The 20,200-nt window shown below is 34.7% G+C and overlaps 2 protein-coding genes and 1 long non-coding RNA gene across 8 annotated transcripts in view; 2 read left to right on the top strand and 1 right to left on the bottom strand.

The window, feature by feature from the left end:
• Nucleotides 1-250: 250 nt before the first annotated feature.
• On the top strand, nucleotides 251-4,338 carry SWRh (ultraviolet-sensitive opsin). Its single transcript, NM_001280123.1, is given in 5 exon segments — nucleotides 251-489; nucleotides 1,142-1,357; nucleotides 2,089-2,470; nucleotides 3,583-3,767; nucleotides 4,076-4,338. Coding segments are annotated over 5 exon segments (1,116 nt in total). The 5' UTR covers nucleotides 251-265; the 3' UTR covers nucleotides 4,185-4,338.
• Nucleotides 4,339-4,587: 249 nt separating this feature from the next.
• The window catches only part of LOC100741435, a 53,204-nt gene continuing 37,591 nt past the window's right edge, over nucleotides 4,588-20,200 (bottom strand). For 3 of the 6 annotated variants that reach the window (XM_033321834.1, XM_033321836.1, XM_033321838.1), the window contains 3 exons: nucleotides 13,506-13,713; nucleotides 12,637-13,059; nucleotides 4,588-9,653 (listed from right to left, as the gene is read on the bottom strand). In XM_033321834.1, the coding sequence (XP_033177725.1) occupies nucleotides 9,412-9,653; nucleotides 12,637-13,059; nucleotides 13,506-13,713 (873 nt within the window). In that variant the 3' untranslated portion in view covers nucleotides 4,588-9,411. Of the gene's footprint in view, nucleotides 9,654-12,636; nucleotides 13,089-13,505; nucleotides 13,714-20,200 lie in introns of all 6 variants that reach the window. The other 3 variants (XM_033321835.1, XM_033321837.1, XR_004462043.1) reach the window with 2 other exon arrangements.
• Nucleotides 9,553-10,001, top strand: LOC117151887. The gene is made up of 2 exons (XR_004462045.1): nucleotides 9,553-9,703; nucleotides 9,806-10,001. It is a non-coding gene; the product is annotated as an uncharacterized LOC117151887 (long non-coding RNA).

Raw genomic sequence — 20,200 nt, 5'->3', positions numbered from 1 at the left:
ATAACGTGTTAAAGTTCAAAGGAGCATCCACCTATGATAAAATCGAAATTTCGATTGACGATTAGTATGACTAACTTCTATGACGTCGACACACATTCCTGCTGACCCAGAGCAACTAGGGGATAATCCCCGGCTGATCCTCATACGAAGCCAGCAAAGCCAACGGGTTAAGGTTTCGTCGATTCGAGGGGGTAGAAGAAATGGTATAAAGCTGCTGCCTGATCAGTGGTATCAAGGAGAGGGGCTGGCAGACGGAGTGACCAACATGTCCAACGACACTATTCATTGGGAGGCAAGATACCTACCAGCAGGACCACCACGTTTGCTGGGATGGAATGTTCCTGCCGAAGAATTAGTCCATATACCGGAACATTGGCTGGTCCATCCTGAGCCGAACCCCTCCCTTCATTATCTATTAGCCCTCTTGTATATCCTTTTTACTTTCCTTGCTTTACTTGGCAATGGCTTGGTAATATGGATATTTTGCGCGTAAGTTATTTTCTTTATCAATAAGACTGATCGCCTCATCATTATCGTTCTTTTATCATATAACATTTCTTGCCATCGTCACGGTAAAAATATCTAATTATCTAAATATCTAATTATAAAAGTCTTATAATATCGCACGTGTATTTCATAAATAGATTACGGATTTTTATGCAATTTCATATTTTTATTAACGACAATCAGATAGATGATAATTGTTTATTTCTCTCGTCAAGTGTTATAACAAGTACTCCACCTTGAGGATACTTTTTATGTTCATTTTGTATATTTCTGTATTCTCAAATATCTCATAAACGGATAAAAATTCATAATTTATTTAGAAGTGTCGTGGTTGAAAATAAGTCAATGTTACGTTAGAAGAGCATGAAAAGTGTCAAGCCAAAGGGAAATTTCAAGGGTTGAAAATAAAAGAAGTTACGAAAATCATTTTTATCCTTTGACCATTGTCTCCCAGAGTTTAATCTTTTTAGCAACATTGTAAATGATAGATAGTTTTGTAAGCTTTCAAATAGTTCTTCGTCTCTCTTGAAAAGCTTGTTCGAGCTGTGTGGCTTCTGAAATACACGCGCGATATTATTTATACCACTGTGATGCGTGAAAATGCGTAAATTAAATCGAGTCTCGTTTTTTCAAGTGCCAAATCATTAAGGACGCCTTCGAACATGTTCGTTGTGAATCTAGCGATTTGCGATTTCTTTATGATGATCAAGACGCCTATCTTCATATACAATTCTTTTAACACCGGTTTTGCTCTGGGACATTTAGGATGTCAAATATTCGCGGTCATCGGTTCCCTAAGCGGAATTGGGGCCGCGATAACGAATGCAGCTATAGCATACGACAGATATAGGTATGATACTTCATTTACCTTTAGACGAACAAAATTTGACTGACAAACTTGCTACTGTACATTAGTCCTATACTGTATACAACTTCATAAGAGAGCAAAGAAGTTAGTTAGAAGTTAACTAAGTTAACTAGGCTTTGGACGCTTCTAAAAAATTTCATATAAGAGAAAAAAAGGAAACTTAGGTGATGAATTGTTTTGTCTACTAAATGCTATAACAAATATTATACTTTGAATATTTTACAAACTTTTGCATATTACGTGCGTTTGTTTCTGTTACATAAATTATATATATTTATTTCATTTAGCGACCAGTTTTTAGGATGCCCATGACGCTAATAGGAAATATTACAATCTATAAAATTACAATAGAACCTACAGCAAAAGAGACCTAAGAATAAAAAAAGTTATTAAGGTTTTACAGTAATTGCATAGAAAAGTAATTATTTACAGCCTTGATCAACGTATGTTTTATAAATTATTGTATGCTATATGACTTCTGCAGCAACCCATAACTGCATAAAAATCTACGCTTCGATTATTTCATACGTTCGTATACGAGAATAGTCTGTATTTTCACGACAATCTTATTTTCCATCTCCACCGTTGTACGTTAATTTCCCAGTATTTGGCACAAATTAGTTAGTTAGAAAATGTTACACGTTTGAAAAGAACGGTTTCGAGTGTTCTTTTATTCCATTCTGAAGTAAATAAATAAACAAATTTCTTTCTAGTACAATTGCAAGACCGTTGGATGGCAAGCTATCTCGTGGACAAGTGATTTTGTTTATCGTCTTAATTTGGACGTACACCATACCATGGGCGTTGATGCCTGTAATGGGAGTATGGGGACGTTTTGTACCGGAAGGCTTTCTTACCAGTTGCAGTTTCGACTATCTGACCGACACTAATGAAATACGGACATTTGTTGCTGTCATATTTACTTTCTCCTATTGCATTCCAATGATGCTTATAATCTACTACTATTCTCAGATTGTTAGCCACGTCGTAAATCACGAGAAAGCGCTTCGAGAACAGGCAAAGAAGATGAACGTGGACAGTTTACGGAGTAACGCGAACACAAATTCCCAAAGCGCTGAGATACGTATAGCAAAGGTATTTAAATGAATGCATCACTTTGTTTCTCTTTTCATTAACACGTTAACTGCCACGCGAATTTTATATATTTTTTGCCCGGAGAGTTCACGTTATATTTTTCAATTTTTGCAAAATATTATTATCGTATTTGCACGGTTTCTACTCACAACGTTATCTAAATTATTCACGTGGTTGACGAGCTTTTACTCCGTGAAGTCTATCTTGCTTTAATTATTCTAAAAAGTTTAGTTACGTGGCTGACACCGATGACCATCGTGGCAGTCAACGTGTCGAACGATATTACTACAATGTTTATACTCTCTGCCAATTTCTTTTGTCAGATATGACATTTTTTAAATAACTTTCTCCGATGCTTTTAACAATTTCAGTTCAGTTCTTTCAACAATTTCGTTGTGACTAGTATTAATCGATCATGGTTGCTGTTAGGTTCCATCAAAATAGTTAAATGTTATATGACCATATTACGTATCATAATTGGTTTATAATATAATCGATAGATTCGACGAGACGTGAAAGGTAGAAAAAGGAAAAGAGGATTATATTATCACGTGAGGTTTGACTGTATCAATGAAAAATAACAGCTAGTGGAGAATATAGGCGAACTTCTATCATATGAATTCTGATTAATCTAAACTGTTTGTCCTCTGGCAAGCTCAGGGGAATTTTATTGTATCCATTCGAAAAAATCCTGCAAACAAAATTTCTTCTTTCCTTAATTGAATAGCTCGAACGTGCATATGTATGTAATATGATACATGACGAAAGAAACAATAGAGAAAAGCGAAGACAAGAAAGAAGAAAGAGGATTAGGAAGAGCGAACGTGGTTTTGTTTCATCAATTTTGCAAATCGATAGCGAACATCCTATTATATACCGATGATTGATATTGATCATATTTAAGAACAAATTCAGAGAAGAGATCTTCGTGTTTGAACTATAGAGAATTATTTTATAAATATACAATCGCTTTGACGAAATAATAGTTATTTTCTGTTTGTTTAGCTGTGTTGTAGACGTTAGAGGGTCGTAACTATCGTTATTTTAATTTTGTACTAACTATACTCGCTTAACGTTTAGTGTAACCGGTTAATTTATGTGTTTGTCCGAAGGCTGCCATTACGATTTGCTTTCTGTTCGTCCTCTCGTGGACTCCGTATGGCGTGATGGCAATGATCGGTGCGTTTGGCAATAAAGCACTGTTAACACCTGGTGTCACGATGATACCTGCGTGCACATGTAAAGGTGTTGCTTGTTTGGATCCATACGTATACGCTATAAGCCATCCGAGATACAGGTAAATTTTCTTAAGAAACTACGAAAATAAATATTTCAGATCTAGATATTAACTATAATATAAATTATAATTCATCGATGTTATAATTCTTTTTATACATTTTAAATAAAATAATAATTTCAGTAGCTCTTTTAGCAAATCATAGTTTTCATATATCTTTCTGTTTACAAATTCTTTTCATTTTCTAATCTTCTGCTCGGTCATTTATTATATTATATTATGTTTCGATCTTAGCTGCACGTACAGGAAAGAATGTGTGAAATGTACGAGCAGGATGGAATAAAATATATTCGTTACTGTTTGAATAGATTGGAACTGCAAAAACGACTACCGTGGCTGGAGTTACAAGAGAAGCCGATATCCGACTCGCAAAGCACCACAACCGAGACAGTAAATCCACCAGCGGCCTCGAGTTAAGTTTCCATCGCAACTTCTCCTCTTCGAGAACAAAAGATAGCAATGTATTCGGCCCTTGCTCGATACTTTGTTCCCACCCTGTTCAACATACGCGGTTCTTCTATAGCGAAAGCAATAAAGTAATTTCCTTGCATAAGTAATAATCGTCCTCAATGTAATTTACATATACGAATGTACATACATGTTATATTATATACGCATACATATACATATACATGTATACATATTTCTTTTTTCGCAAAAGAAAATGAAAAAAAAAAATATATATAAACTGAGATGGTTTAAAAATGAACAATAAGACGAATAAATAAATTGAAGTAAGTATAGGGATTACGGATTTCTTCTTACGATCGGAATTTTCATGTTGGTGTTGGTATATGATTAATAAAAAAATACTCCTAAGTAAGGAACAAAAACTGGCAAATTACAACTTTATTCATTTTGTTACATACTACTCGCCTTATAGCTACGCGACTCTAGGCCTTAGAGATTCGAAAATAAAAGAATGTACGTGACCAATCGACTAAATCCGATTAACTTTGCGCTCGTCGATGTTTAGGTCGATATTATGATAAAGGATTTTTCATATAACTGCATTGTATAATTGAGAATTGACTGTTATGTGCTGTACAATTGGTATCGTTAGCTGTTTCATGGATCGAATAGACAGACACTTTAATCTGTCGATATTGTGGCTTGAGGCGTAGACGAAAAATTGTTTATCGATTTAGGAAACGTCTGAAATTTCGATATTATCCTCTTGTAAATATATATTAATCGAATCTTTATAATTCCTCGATTATTCGATAAAAAAGTGGATAAAAAGTTATCTTGCATTGTTTACGTTTTACAATATCTTATATCAATTTGCGAAAGCGTTACGCCTCGGTCGTCAGACTTATTCCATTAAATTAAGCCTTAATACGAAGTATTACAAATTTCGAAACGTGAAACGAAAAATGAAAAACGGAGAAAAGAAAAATGTCTTTTTCTCGCCGTACTGCTCTCGTATATCGCTCAAGATCTACGCAACTGTGCAGCCGTTTCAAGTCTCTTTCATACTATCTTTTTTTTTTCTTTTTCTCTTTTTTGTAATCTGGTCAACTTGTCTCGTTGCCACGCGTGTCTATGGTGTGGCCTTCCCTTTTGTACTATGTCGATGCTAATTCTTCTAAGATATAATTACAACAATAAATAATAAATCCACGTTCTGTACACCTTTCCTAGGAACTTTCTACTTCCAGCTATGTTAATTCACAGAAGACATTGATTTACTCAGAAACTCCAAGCGATTACAAGGTATCGAGATCCAACTTCGAATAACAAGTACATAAAACAAGTTTGTTTGCAATTCTTAGAAAAAACGAGAAATCCCTTAAAGTCGGATACGATGATCATATCTTTCTCTCTCTCTCTCTCTCTCTCTCTCATAAATAAATATATCGCGGTAACAATGTGGAACGGTAAATGTATTACGTATTACACGTACAACGATCATCGCGTAATACAAGTTATTATCGCTAAGGATCACGGTTCGAATAGCTTACGTTATTTCTTAACGAAGACGAAAGTTTCACGTGAAAAAATGTGAAATCAGATGGATCTATTCGGATGCTTTGAAATGCTTCTTTCATGAGAAGCATCTTCATATACGTATTCGAAAACAATTACAAATATATTAAAAAATAGTCGAGGCGTGAACTTCGGACCATCGGCATAACAAAGATCCCCAAATAGACGCGTCTATGGGGAATATTAACCATTCTTTTCTTTTTTCCATTTCCTCCTCGTTAATTTGCAACTGTACAATTACTTTGTTTCCCTACATCTACGATAACAATGAATAGAAATGCCATTACAGAGATATGTATTTTTACTGACGGCTCGTCTAAAAATCTAAGAGAGAACGTCTTTCTTTCTTTGACCAAATTACAGCGAGATTCGAACGGGAGATTTCTTACTTGTCTCGCTTCTCCCGATTAAAATTAAAGGAAGCATAAACGAAAAAAAAAAAAAAAGAAAATAAAGATCGGAACGATCGCTAATTATAGCGAAACAGAGGCGTCCTTTTTTTTTTTTTTTTTTTTTTTGAAGGCGAGAACGCGTCTTTGTTACTTTGACTAAATTACAGCGAGATACGAACGGAAGATTTCTTACTTATTTCGCTTCTCCTTGTTAGAACGAAAGGCAACAAAAAAGAGAACGATCACCATTAGTAGGAAAAAAGAGGCGATCGAACTTTTTGAGCACGCGTCGTAATTACATTCGTACATAATGCGCGTTGCAATGTTACATGATGTTCTTCATTTTTCGGCGAAGACAATCGATTTAAAATTTCTTTTCGTCGCGTTCGATGACGATGGTGTAAAAGTTTCTTGGAAAACTTTGATTGTTACCGCGGCTAGACATCGGTACCTGGATATAACACAGACGATACTTGCGCTCTGGCTATTCTCTACATGAGCATGTTAACACGTTTCATCATTTTTATTTCTTTTTTTCATTTTTGATTTAACATCTATAACATACGCGAAAAGTACACTTTTTCTTCAACTCTTAAAAACGACCGAACTGAACTCATGGTCGTGCACGTAAGCGCTTCTGGTTCCACTGCGATATTTGCGTTATATAAAGTATATACTTATATATGTGTGTGTGTGTGTGTGTGTGTGTGTTCTACGTGGAAAACGTGGTCAGGTAGATACAACTCTTTGGAAGTGAAGTTCCGTGTCATTTAAACGAGAATGAACATAGGAAAACTTCGGTTGAACCTCGATGCAAGTGGATTTATTTTCAAATGTATCGCAGGATGTTCCAGTAACTTCGGGTTACATGTTATCTTCTAATTATACTATTACTAGAAACTGTACGTTCTTTAAACGAGTATTTTCCTTTTTCAATTTCATTGAATAAGGAGGTCTTGGTGTATACTCTACGCAGTAGAAACGAGAACTCAAGGGAGAAGTAGGTAGAAAGCAGGATTAGAATTGATGGTTTACTGCATAAATATCGTTTGTTCATTTTTAGCGTATTCGAGAAAACCAATTTTAAAAATTCAATGGCACTTTATAATGGCACTCATTAAATAAGTACTCTTTGCATCGTATTTATCCTTATCGATGCTATTGCAAGATCGATTGCAAATTGGGCATTGATCATTTTTAGGAACATAAAATGACAGGGGTGCATCTTGAACATATCTCTACATACACTAAATACAATAAACAAAATATTATTTTTGGACATACAGTATTTATACAGCGAGCCATCGAAGTTTTAAATACATCGGTGAGCAAATTTTCATCACGTTTTCAAGTTTGTATACTAACAATATTTTTAATAATAATGCATATTTCAAAAACTACAAAGAGTTGAGCTTTCTCCGATAATTTCATTCATATCAGAAGTGAAATTCGTTATAAGATACACATAAAGTCGAGTTTAATATTAATTCAAGCTCAACAATTTCATACTGCACTGTCTTACAGAGGAACAAAGTTCTTTTTATTATTATATCGATAAACAGTTTAGTTCAGAAGTTAATAGAAATTATTTTAGATGTTACTTTGGATGCCGAAGAAAATAATATTACAATTAGTATACAATAACTTCTTTGCTTAAACTACCATTATTCTCTGTGACTTTTAAAGTACCTGTTATTATTAAGTATCATATTTCGAGTAAAACATGTTCTTTCAAGTAAAACATGGTGGCTCTACTTCAAAATTTGTACCCTTTCCACTACGTAATAGATTAGAAGTCTCATATATCACAATCTACAGGAGTCTTTAACGTCGTGAAATTTAAAAATAAATTCACATCTATATCCACAATAATTTTCTAAAAAAAAATACCACACGATAAAATTAATAGAACACCCTGCAGATATTTTTAACTAATATACATACAAATATACACATACACACACGTGAATTGATTTATGTAAACTACTATCACAAAGTACTTAAAATACAAATAACAATAATATTCTCTTTAAAAAGATATCATAAGAAAACTTTCAAGAATCGATTCAATAGAAAAGAAACGCGAAAATCGGAACTTTAAAAAGGGCAGTTATTAACGAGTTTTCCGACGATCTACGTTCCCACGTTTTTCCTACTATATCGTGTTTTGATTTCAACGAGGCATATATCACATCGTGTATCTAATGCCTCCTATATATTACAACCATATATTATTATCTAATTGTGCATAAGACACTCAGCAGATGAACGAACACTCGTGTCATTTCGAACAACACTGAGAGACTTTAGCGGAGTTTAGTCGAGAACGACTCGTTTCTCAAAAAAAAAAAAAAAAAAAAGAAAAAGAAAAAAAAGGACGACGAATCTCCCGACTATCATTATTTGTAATTCGGTTGCGTGTTTTCTCATTGCTATATGTCATCGAATGCATATACTGTTCGCGCGACACGCAAAGCTGCCCCAATTTAACCATATTAGGCGAAAGGAGGAAATAACAGGGTCGTGTGACTATGTAGATTACATGTCTTATTAAATTCTCGTTTTTCTTCAGCGAACAGGGAAAAGCGTATGGCCTAAAGATTTGTTATTTGCTATCGTTATTACTATTACCGTTATTATTACTATTATCATTAGAATTATCATCATTGTTTTTGTATCTCTTGTTTTCATCGTATCATTTAATAAGCTTTGATTAACATCTTCTCGCTTGCTTCTTTTTTTAATTCTATGCAAACTGGCATCTTATCTTCTTCGATATTTTATTTTTATTTTAATCGTTTTTTCCCTTTTTTTTTTTTTTATCATTTGAATACCATCCTCGGCGCAATTATATCCCTTCACGCGTATATATATACTTTTCAAAATTGTGTATTCTCTCCCCCTCTTTCCTTCCTTTTTTCTTTCTTTTTTCTCGAAAATATGTATTTCTTCGTGTTATACATTATCTATGTTAGTCTCTATTTTTCATATTATCGAACGTATATCACTCTCTTAAGATTATTATGCGTTTTCCCTAGACGTATTTACACGACAGGCCAAGTCGATATCGTCGACGATACGATGTCGACGTCGTCGTCGTCGTCGTATTCGAAACGCAGATGCACGACCGTGCGAATGTTATTACAGAAGTTAATGGCGTTACTAAAAGAGAAACACTGATGTGATCGCAGAGTGATTCAGTTTCGTATCTACATATGTATACGCGACACAGAACGGAGGATGCTACACAAAGGAGAATTACGCTACGACGAGAAACGATGTTCTTGAGGAAGACAATTCGTGTCGGTGCCTTTGCAACTATGACTGGCCGTTTTGGCCTTTCGTTTTTCCTCTATGCTTAACTTCTTCGTTTTATGCGATCGTAATGAGCATATCAACATCGTCTGGCTATCCTTCGACGGCTCCTCTATCCTCGTTCTCGATTTCTTTCGCTCCTCTTTGTTCTTATTCTCTGTCATTGCCTCGTCCTGCGTGCACTTCTCTTCTGAAAATTTGTTAAATGACAATTATTACGATTACGGCAAATTGCGGATAGTTAAACGCGTTATAGTCTTTGTCGGCGAGTTTGAGCGTTTGGGTGCGAAGCGAAATATCGAAAATAATATCGAAAATCTGATTACGTGTAACGCACAGTAGCAAAGACTTCGACAAGCATTGTAGAATTTCTTTCGATTTTCTTGGAAGCTTAGAATAGGAAAAAGAAGTATTAGGCGTGGACATAAATGACTCAGAATTACTTATAAACAATTAAATGCAGTGGCTCGCGAAAGTATTCGATTATACTTGTCGATACCTTCTATAAACATATTATGTGTGTTACACGAAACATTTTCCGATTTCATCAGCTAATGCTGATTAATGACATAATTGTCGTCTTGCTATCATCATGATTATATCGGTAAAATTTTAAACAATTCTGAGCATGTATATTTGAGTTACGAGATATCCAGTACAAAGACACGTTATATATTTTGTGATATTAAATATTATACATAATCAAACTTGGAAAATATTTATAGACAGGCAATCATCTATAATATTAATAAGTCTCGTTGTCAGTATTCAGTGGGATCAACTTTAATACTTATTATGAGCTTGAGATGATTGTTCACACTGTATATTAACTTTTCACTAGATACATAGTCAATAAATATCTTACAATTTCTATATACACAGCCATATTTTCTATTATGCGAACATTATCAAAACATGATAATAATTCATGATATCAAGATTTCAATACATATATTCTAACGTCATTCTATATCTAACGTCACGCGATATCTTATCGTTATGTCAATCGAGGATCAGTTTATGTGAGTTAATAATCGTGGAGAAGCGTGATATGCGGGAAACGTCATATGCGAAAAGTATTTACAATTCCGAGAACGCAATAATTGCCGATGGAGCGATCTAAAAATCTAATGATCAAACTCGCAATCGGTTAATTGCAATTTCCAATAGAATACGGTGGAATGTAATTATCCAAATATCGTTTGCTAGATTTCATAGGTTTTTGTATTATTAGAATAATGTTTATTCTGGCAAATCGATAAATAATGTTTATTCAAAGCAAATCGATCGGTTTAAAGACGATGGAACCTTATAAACAGGCTGTTAATGTTTATGCATTTATAGGCATATAATTTAAATATGTAAAGACGGACAGAATAATATTAAGAGATGTAATAAAATATTCAAAGTATTGCGATACTGGTTATAAAATATTTAAAGAACAAAACAAATCTACGTTTAACTTCCATTTCTTTATCTGCATTCGTAAAAGTATGAATTTGCACGAACATCCGCAGTCCACTTACAAGCAACGAGTTTAATATCATATTGATGGAGCAAAGACAGTTGCCATTAACAACGAGAAGTTACTTTTTTTTTTTTTTTTATATATATTAAACGTTAGCGATATTCTTGCGAATATTTAACAGCCAGAGTGTAGGGCGTTAAAGCCATTTGGCAGGCACAGAATATTCGGGATATCCGGGGTTATTGATTAAATAGGAAGAGGAGCAGTCACTTTTGAAACTTTCTATAGGGTGGACGTGTGGAAACTATTGTTTCGATGGTTCGATTGCGATTTCTTCTGGAAATATTTAAATCCTGGAAAATATGACTACGAAAAAAGAAAGTTTATTATTATTATTATTCAATATATCAAATTAAATTCGATGTTGAAGCGACGCTAAAACCAGAAAAAGAAGTTTATTTCCTAAAGCATTTGCTCGCATTGTTAAAAGTAAGAGAGATATCGGTTTTCAAGAAAAATCGAGTTACCGAGGCAGCCTGTGCATTAAACACTCCTGTTACTTTAAGCGTAATTCACGTGGAAACAAATTTAGTTTGAATTTTATCTCTCTGGTACACACGTACATCTCTTTGGTCTACGTATATTAACATTTCATTTTTCATTCCATTATTACACGTACACTTTTAAGTGCATTCTGTATCCGTGTGAAGAAGATAGCAGATTCCATTAAAGAAAATTCGATTCGAAAATTTAGAGACCCACAGAGTCTATAAAAAGCTCGTTTCACGACTTCGATACGCTCTTCTGAATAAAATATACCTTTTTCGAGACATTCCGTTGCAAATTTAAAAACCACTCTTCTTTTAACCTGTTAGGCACAATGACATTTTTTATAACAGTCTCCGTTAATAGAACGAGCTATAAATATTTTCGTATCCGATTTTCAGTTACATGAAATCGTATGGGAACGAAACAACCGATTCGTCAATCGACATACCGATCTTTAAATATCACTGTTTCACTTAATCATCGTTTTGTTAGTTTAGAACAAGCCTTTGTTACAATCAGAAAATTTTATATTAATCATGAAATTCTTTCGGATATTAATATTTTATATAATCTTTTAAATTCTTTACAATAATCGAATTAAATAATTTATATCTTACACTCTACGTATCTATATGTTAACATTGCTCTCACGTATCTAACAGCGTCATAGCATTCCGACAGAATTTATTCAATTATAAAGTCACGAAATTTTGCTCATTGTCATTGTTTAAATATTAAATTAAGTATTAGAATGTAACGTAATCTATACGCAAAATAAAACAGTGGCTGGATTGTGCCTGTACATTGTATATTGTTGTAAATTTTTCCCGTTATAAATTTCCAAGAAATGAAACAATCTTCAAAAATCCGATGATCCAAAGTTAAAAAAGAACGTACGGTAAATAAAAGTTACACAACTTTTAGACGAGAAGGTGACCAACGAGCCACCCTGTACTTTCATTCATTGCTTGAAATAACGAAGATCTTTCAGCCGAAGAGGACGCTCTGTACACTCCGTTGAAAATAATCGAGTGTCAGGGATTTACGTTATCTCTGAGGGCTAGTGTAAAACTGGTGGTAGACAATCTCTCGTAATTGATCTGTTATTAGCTTGGCTGAATGGCGAGCTAGTGGCTAGAAAAAGGCAAACAAGTACCTTCGAGGACCTCGTCGAATATCGATCTGCTCATCTTGGAAACACAGTTCCTTTCTTCGCTTTGATCCACTTCGTTCTCCCTCTCGACGTTATTGTTCGTGCGGAAGATCGACTCGAGAACCTGTCTGGAAAGCAACGGCGAGCCAGGCTGTTTCAATCTCGTTCCATTCACATTGGCGAAAACGTCGCATGTGCTCGTCTCATTGTCGCACATGCTTATGGTCGACGCATTATCGGTGATAAGCTTCTCGGTGTCCGAGTCACCGGCGTTGCTGTAGTAATTATTGCTGCTCTCGGACTTCTTGAGTATCGACTTGGAGACCCGGTGCCTGTCTATGAAAGGCACGCCCTCGCTGTCTATCGAATCAGCGGACAGGGAAAGCTTGCTGTCGGTGTTCGTTCCTGAAATTTGCCTTCGATGACCTGCATATACAGTGCTTCCAAGTATTGCGCTGACCCAGAATATAAAGGAAATCGATAGAAGGGTGAATCGACAGGTAGACGCGACTCGAATAATCTTTAAAAGCCAGCGAACGTGAAACGAGCGTGATACGATACGTTCGATACACCCTCGTTTACAAGTATTGCGATAGTTGTGGGAACTTCGATAGATTCGAGAAATTATTAGGAAATTATCTTAAATTTAGCGATTATTATAATTTAACTGAGTTTATCCATTTTTTTTTTTTTTACATTTAACCAATTCGTTCGCGTTTCGTCAGAAAATAATGAAAATATATCTAAATTATGGTATACGTTCGAAGAACGACGAAGAAAAATTTTCTCGACACGGAGTCATGGCATTCGTGGAATAGAATTATTCGCGATAGCATTTAGATAAGAATAAGAAGTAAGTTCATACCACTTACCTGTGTAATGCCTGGGTCCAATGGCAGAGCCGAACAAATGATGATGTATAATTCTCGTAGCCGAGGCCAGGCTGCTGTTGGTCGTGGTAAATGGCTTGCCTCCTCGTAGTCCTCCATAGTAATTGTTCTCCATGGTTTCCTCTTTCGTGATGCTACGAGCCACAATGCTTTCCTGGTCGCTGATAAATTGCGCGCGTGGTCTTACGCTCTGCAATCAGCCGCGCCGGGTAACTAATATGCGACATTACTAGGCAACTAACTTCTTCGTTAGTAACACACACACATATAATACACAAATCTCGATCTTTCCATCAGTCAACTATTCGTTGAAGATTATCAACGATGAACAACCAATGAAATTCTACGATGATTAAAAAAAAGAAAAAAAAAAGAAGATACGTGCACCTGTGTGAAAAGTAATTGTACGTAAGTTCTTCCTCGACATTGAATCGAGGAATGGAGAAGCGACTGGGCGAAACCTGGACGGTGACAAATTTCCATTCTCGTATGTGGAAACTCGATGATTTAGGGAGTCAATATAACAGAAACATCACACGGTTAAACGGAAACTTCGATGTTACAAACGTTACGGTTTAACGTTTTCAGTCCATTGGAAGTATATCCATTAATTATTCCAATTATATCCATTGGAATCATAATATTGCTAACGATATCACAAAGTAAAAATCCTTTTCCCTTTCTTTTCGTCCTTTTTCTTTTTGTCTTTTCCTTTCTTTTCTCTTTTTTTCTATTCCACACTCGTCATCGTCTCTTTATCGCTTTAGACGACTCATCCCAAATTATAGCGAGGTAAAAGACCGATATATATAGTACGTACGTTATATGCAAGATTACCTAACTGCAAATTACAAAAGTCAATGACGCTGTCGTACGCTATACCCTTGAGCTTCAATGTACTGAAAACTGCGAACACGAGTCGTCTCTCGTTTTTAATGCCAGTTCGTCTACTCCTTACAGACAACTCCGATAGGTACCATTTCGATATTTCGAATGGTTATTCGTGGCAGTTAGTTAACGCTTAATAAGAGCGACACGTTTAAGAAATCGTTAATAGACTCGAGTGCAAGAGATGCGTTAATGAATGCAATTAATCGAGACAGGGTGAGAACGCAAGCAGGTTAATTGTCGGATGAAGGGGTTTTTTTTAGCGATTCGTGTGACAAAATAATACCGGGAATGTTTCCTCGACTGAAAGTGTACGGCAAGTCGGTTACGCTGCAACTGTGGCCTTTTGTAATCGAGATAAATCACACCTCTGGGTAATCTGCCAGGCCAAACAATAATCTTTCTTTTTCTCACTCTCTTTCTCTCTCTCTCTCTCCCTCTCTCCCTTTCTCTCTCTCTCTTTCTTTCTTTCTTTCTCTGTGTCGTCTGTCTTTTCTTTCGGCACGGCTATTACGTGCAGTATCGTGTGTATTTGTGCAGACCCTTCTCAGACAAGCACCAGGGCACATTCGGTAATGTACGATCGCCCTCGGCTAGTCGTTCAACTGTGCTCCGTTTGCGATCTTGACGGTTCGTGAAACTGAAAAAAGCAGTGATGATACGCTGTCAGAGCTCGTGCAATAATAATCGCAGCCTTTTAATTATCGCGATTAGTGCAGGGGCGAGGATCGTTTCGAAACGTGGCGGCGGACTTTTACGGTTTCGACTAACGAGAAATGGCAAGGGACGTAACGATCAACGATGGGACCAAGTCTAACACGTACATACAGTACCGTGCACGAGTATCTGGCCTTGTGGCTACCAAGTTACTGCAAATATGTAACATGTAGTTTGAAAAAAGTTCTAGCTTGGTCGAATCCTCGTTTGTGTACAGTCAGTTGGTGGATATCGATAGAAACAACAGTCGATATTAATTAGTGTAAATAAGAAAGCTTCTAGGAGAACACCTAAGTTAAGTGACTTTAAGCGTATCTGTTCAACGTTGAGATGTTGGAATGATCGGAATACCTGCTTCCAGTCACGTTTCAAAATTGTTTATATAGATTCTATAGAGCGTCAGCTATTTATTTCAGATGAATATGAAACTTTTGATTGACGCGGGCGTATTCCTCGTTTCAGTTTCAATTTAGCTGAACATTTGATCCCACTCACGGCAAGAGACAGGACAGTAATCAATAGTAGAGAAACGTTCTTCTATAATAATATTGAGAATATACTTAAAATATTAACGTTTTCATTGGATTGCATCAAGTGTCCAGATACTTATGCAGAGTAGCGTAAACACAGTCGGAGATAAAAATAAGTGGATGGGCGATGGAAGTAAATATTACCGCGTCAGATAGCTAAATAGGTATGCATGGTAGTGTACATACATATTTATAATCCGAATGAAATCCAGTAATCGCTTTACAGGGTTGAAACACTACTCATAAACAGAATGCAGATTTTTACACTTTTTGTAGGAAAATTTGAAAGCGCAAGATTGCACGAGATGCACGGTTACACGAAGAGATGTAACAGATTCTACAATATTTGATAGATAAATCAATTCCTTATCGAGATTCTACTGCGACGTTTAATTATATTCTAAAAGAATACGAATTTGCATAAAAATCCGCAATCTACTCGTAAGGTGTACTTGCTAAGTGCATTCGGTCTTCTCAAGTTGGTCTCGAACGTCGGAACAAGTACTCGTAAGTTTCGAAAATCTACTTGTAGCTTCGATATTTAAACGAATCGAACCCTCTTACAAGCAGCGATCGAATTACTATTTTTATTATCTTTCGAACTAAATGTAGATTTATAAGTAGATAAGTAGATAAGAAGTAGATTTATAAAGTCGAAGAATTTCTTATGAATTTTGAGAAACACGACTTTAAGAGAGAATCTCCGGCAAAGTGCTCGTAAAGTTTCCAACTTGTTCGACCAATGTTCGATTCTACTTGCGAGTATTTTTCTTTTTTTTCATTTCTCGAAGTACTTTTTTATAGGTCGCGTTTAGGTTCGAAATATTTGATACTAGCGTTCCTTCTTGTCGAAATAGAATTATAGAGAGTTCGAATCTATTTGGTGAGTTGGTTCGAACCTACTTGCGACGTGTGTACATTAGTGTACGTACATACTTGAGCTCATCACTAATAACGATAAGCTTTTGAGAGGCGAGTAGAAAATTGATAAAGGGAAAGATTCTATCGGTATCTGATAATACGAAGCTTTGAGGGTTTAATTATTTCCTTCGAAAATAATCAAGTTTTTCATTTTCTTTTTTTTTTTGAATAAAATGGAAATGTTAACGATACGTAACTATGTGTATTTTGATAATGGTATTTTAACGTAAAAAAATTATTAACGGTACAGTGGTGTATAGTAAGGTAATATAGCTTGGACGAATAAAATCAAAATGCTATAACGAACGCGGAAAAATATTATCGATTGCCTTGCGATACTATCAATTACTTGCTCCGCCTTTGTTGTCATGGTAAAGATCAAACATTGACGATGAATCTGTTAATCTTTTTTAAGAGCATTGAGCAACGTAAGAGGCTTCTACTTGTGACGAGAAGTATTGGATTGTTCATCGAAATTTTCATTGTTGCTTGTAAAATTGATTATTGGTCGAGTTCGATTACTTGACTATTGATTATTTCTACATAACAGCAAAAATATTTCGTTTGATCATTTACAACTAATTTTACCCATGGTGAGAAAACTAAATAATTTTCTTACGAATACAATGTATGAAAATGTATACATTACGTTTGTACTTATGTTTATATTATATAATACCTTTCATTTTACATTAAAATTTTCCCATCTACATATACGAGATAAATATATGTGTACACACATGTATTTCAATTTACATTAAAACGAATTGATGCTACATGCTGTATATTGTTTATTTTCATTTATCATCTTAATTTTACGACGAACGAAGATCTGCACAAGTTCAGTGAATTTTAGACAAGTCTAGGTAAGTTTAGTATATTGGTGTGTAACAGCTTGCTAACAAGAAAATTATATCTTGAAGAGTCTGAATGAAACTTTTATGGAAGATGTCAAGTTTTTGCTAAGTCATTATGCTTTTCATCAACTTTGAATATATTTGCACAGTTATCACAGCTGATTAATGACACAGTTAGCAGGCATAGAAATCTCCTGATGATTAAGTTCTAATATGAAATTCAAAGACGAGGAAATAATTAAACACATCGATTTTCCTACAGTAACCAAACGCGCAGCCGTGCAGGTAAACGAGGAAAATGTTGAAAATAATGCCAATCAAAAAGAAAGAGATGTAAAACCTACAGCAGACGAAATTATATAGACTATCTGTAGCATATACAAATTTAGTTATGCGATTTCAAGATTTTATAAACAAATGATTTTTCTGTAGCAATTCATAATTAAAGGGCTAAATGACACACGAATGACGATTGCTTACAACAATGTAATATACTTTTTTGTAAAATATTTAAAAAAAGAGTAGGATACATATTCATATTTTCAAATAGCAAGGAAAAATTCGTCAAATTTTAAAGCGCTATTTTATCCTCTATTTCTGTTCGGTAGTCTCATAAAAGTTTATCACGTGTATAACTTTATATCTTTGACCGTGATTTTATTATATAATGATGACTATAAATATCTAATATATAAATAAATTAATTAATATACGGTATATAAATTATATAAATACATCGTATATATATATATATATAGTATTTATATAATTATACGTATAAATATGTTTAGATCGAAGCAAGCTAAAGCTATAAAGAAACTACATATTCGCCACACTGAACTGACTAAACTACGATATCAGAATGGATATAGCGATAGCAAAACTAAGTGGAAAACTAAGCGTGTGTATACGTATGTTTACGTATCGAGAAATTTTCTATCCTATAAAGGTCGTTAGCTTAAAAGAATCATAAAAAGGAAATAAAATAAAAAAGCTATAGAGAGATAATAAAATCAGAATATCTCGTGCGACCTATGATGTGACTGGAAATCATATAAAAATGACAAAAGGAATATTTCTAAAGAAAACTACCATTGAAACTATAATATAACGGAAATCATGCTGTTTCACAATCGATGGCTGTAAGTGTTCGTATCGAAAATCGTTTGATTATTATTATTATTAATACCGTACCGAAAACCTTACACTCGTCTCATTGGTCGAAAATAGAATTTGATGACGCACACAGTGACAGAGAAAGTAAACATTAAACGCAATATTCATCATGCACGATTAGTCAATTGTTAATTAAATTACGCTTAGAAATTTTGCTGAACGTACAACACAGACTTAGGTACACGCGATCGTTTCACTCTAGTAATTTATGAGAATAATTGCTCTTAAGAAATTTTCTTGAAAACTTTCCTTCGTACGAATCTTTATGTTTAAAGATATTTTTGTTTGTTTCAATAATTTTTCTTACGAGCTCTTCTCAACACTTTCGACAATTAGCCACGTAACGCACAAGTCTTCGTACAAGTTAAAAAGGTATTCTACCCTGCAAGTTACAAAGATCCAAATCTTTTAGCTCCTCGTTTGAGTTGACGACCATGAGAACGTATTCTTAGGAGTATGAGAAGAAATTGATAGAATTTTCAGGCTTATGGATATTTAAGGATAAAGACAATTGATTCTAGTTCGGGCGATAGCCGCGACACTCACGATGAACTCTCAACTCTTCAATTCAATCGCTTCATTTGCATAACCACCTATAAGGAGTATCTGAATTTATAGATACTGTCGTTCGAATATAACCACCGGATGATTTATTCATAACTGAATAGTTAAAACGCGAAGGAATTCTGTTTAGGTATAAAGACCTCTTACACGAATCACTTGTTTCTCTTGCAGGTTTAAGCACGAAATATTAATTAGCCATTAAAGATTTTATGGATCGCTCGTTCTCCTCACAGCTTCGGGCATAAAATTTTAATTAACCATTACAAATTTATACAATCGAAACCTTCCAGATTTAGATATTAAATTTTAACTAACTGTTGTAAATCTAGGTATAAAATTTTAATTCTCAAACTTTTACAACACATTTAAATCTCCTCCAGGTTTAGTACACATTTTAATTAGATATATTAGATTTATACGTAGGTATAATTCATAGGTGAAACTTTCTGTCTAGTTTTAATTTCTTTGTGTCCTCTACGACCATAGAAAAATGAATTCGTACGAACATTTGCAATTGTTTCATCGCTACTAAGGACAAGAGAATCTTGAAAAAGAAAATCTTTAGAAATCTGATATAACGTTCATTTGTTTGTGCTTCACCTTTCGAACGAACGATTATTATCAGAAAATGTGAGTCGACTATTTGTGCAATGTAGTATCAAATAAAAAATGCTTTCCAAGATTCAAAATTTAAATAGATAACATTAGCGTGTACAAGGGTTGAATACCACCATTGTTCGTAATCTACCAAGACGCACGACCATGTCGTAATCTCCAGAATGATAATAGCTTGCACGAAACTCACCAATATCTTCTCAAACAAAGACCCTTTAATCTGTGAAGAGGAGTACATCGTCATTCTCATCGCAGAAGGCACATCATAAATAGATAACAATTCATCATAAGAGCCGTCTTGAGAGACAATTTAAAGGACAATGGATCGACTGAAAACCTACTACGCTGCCTAAAACATACCAAACTGTACAATAAATGGTAAATGTTGCCCTTGTGTCGCTAATAATCC

Source organism: Bombus impatiens, unplaced genomic scaffold (assembly GCF_000188095.3).
Source record: "Bombus impatiens unplaced genomic scaffold, BIMP_2.2 scf_0506, whole genome shotgun sequence".
In the NCBI taxonomy this organism is placed as follows: Eukaryota; Metazoa; Arthropoda; class Insecta; order Hymenoptera; family Apidae; genus Bombus; species Bombus impatiens.
Note: the sequence above shows the minus strand (reverse complement) of the source record. Positions and strands in the feature narration are given on the sequence as shown.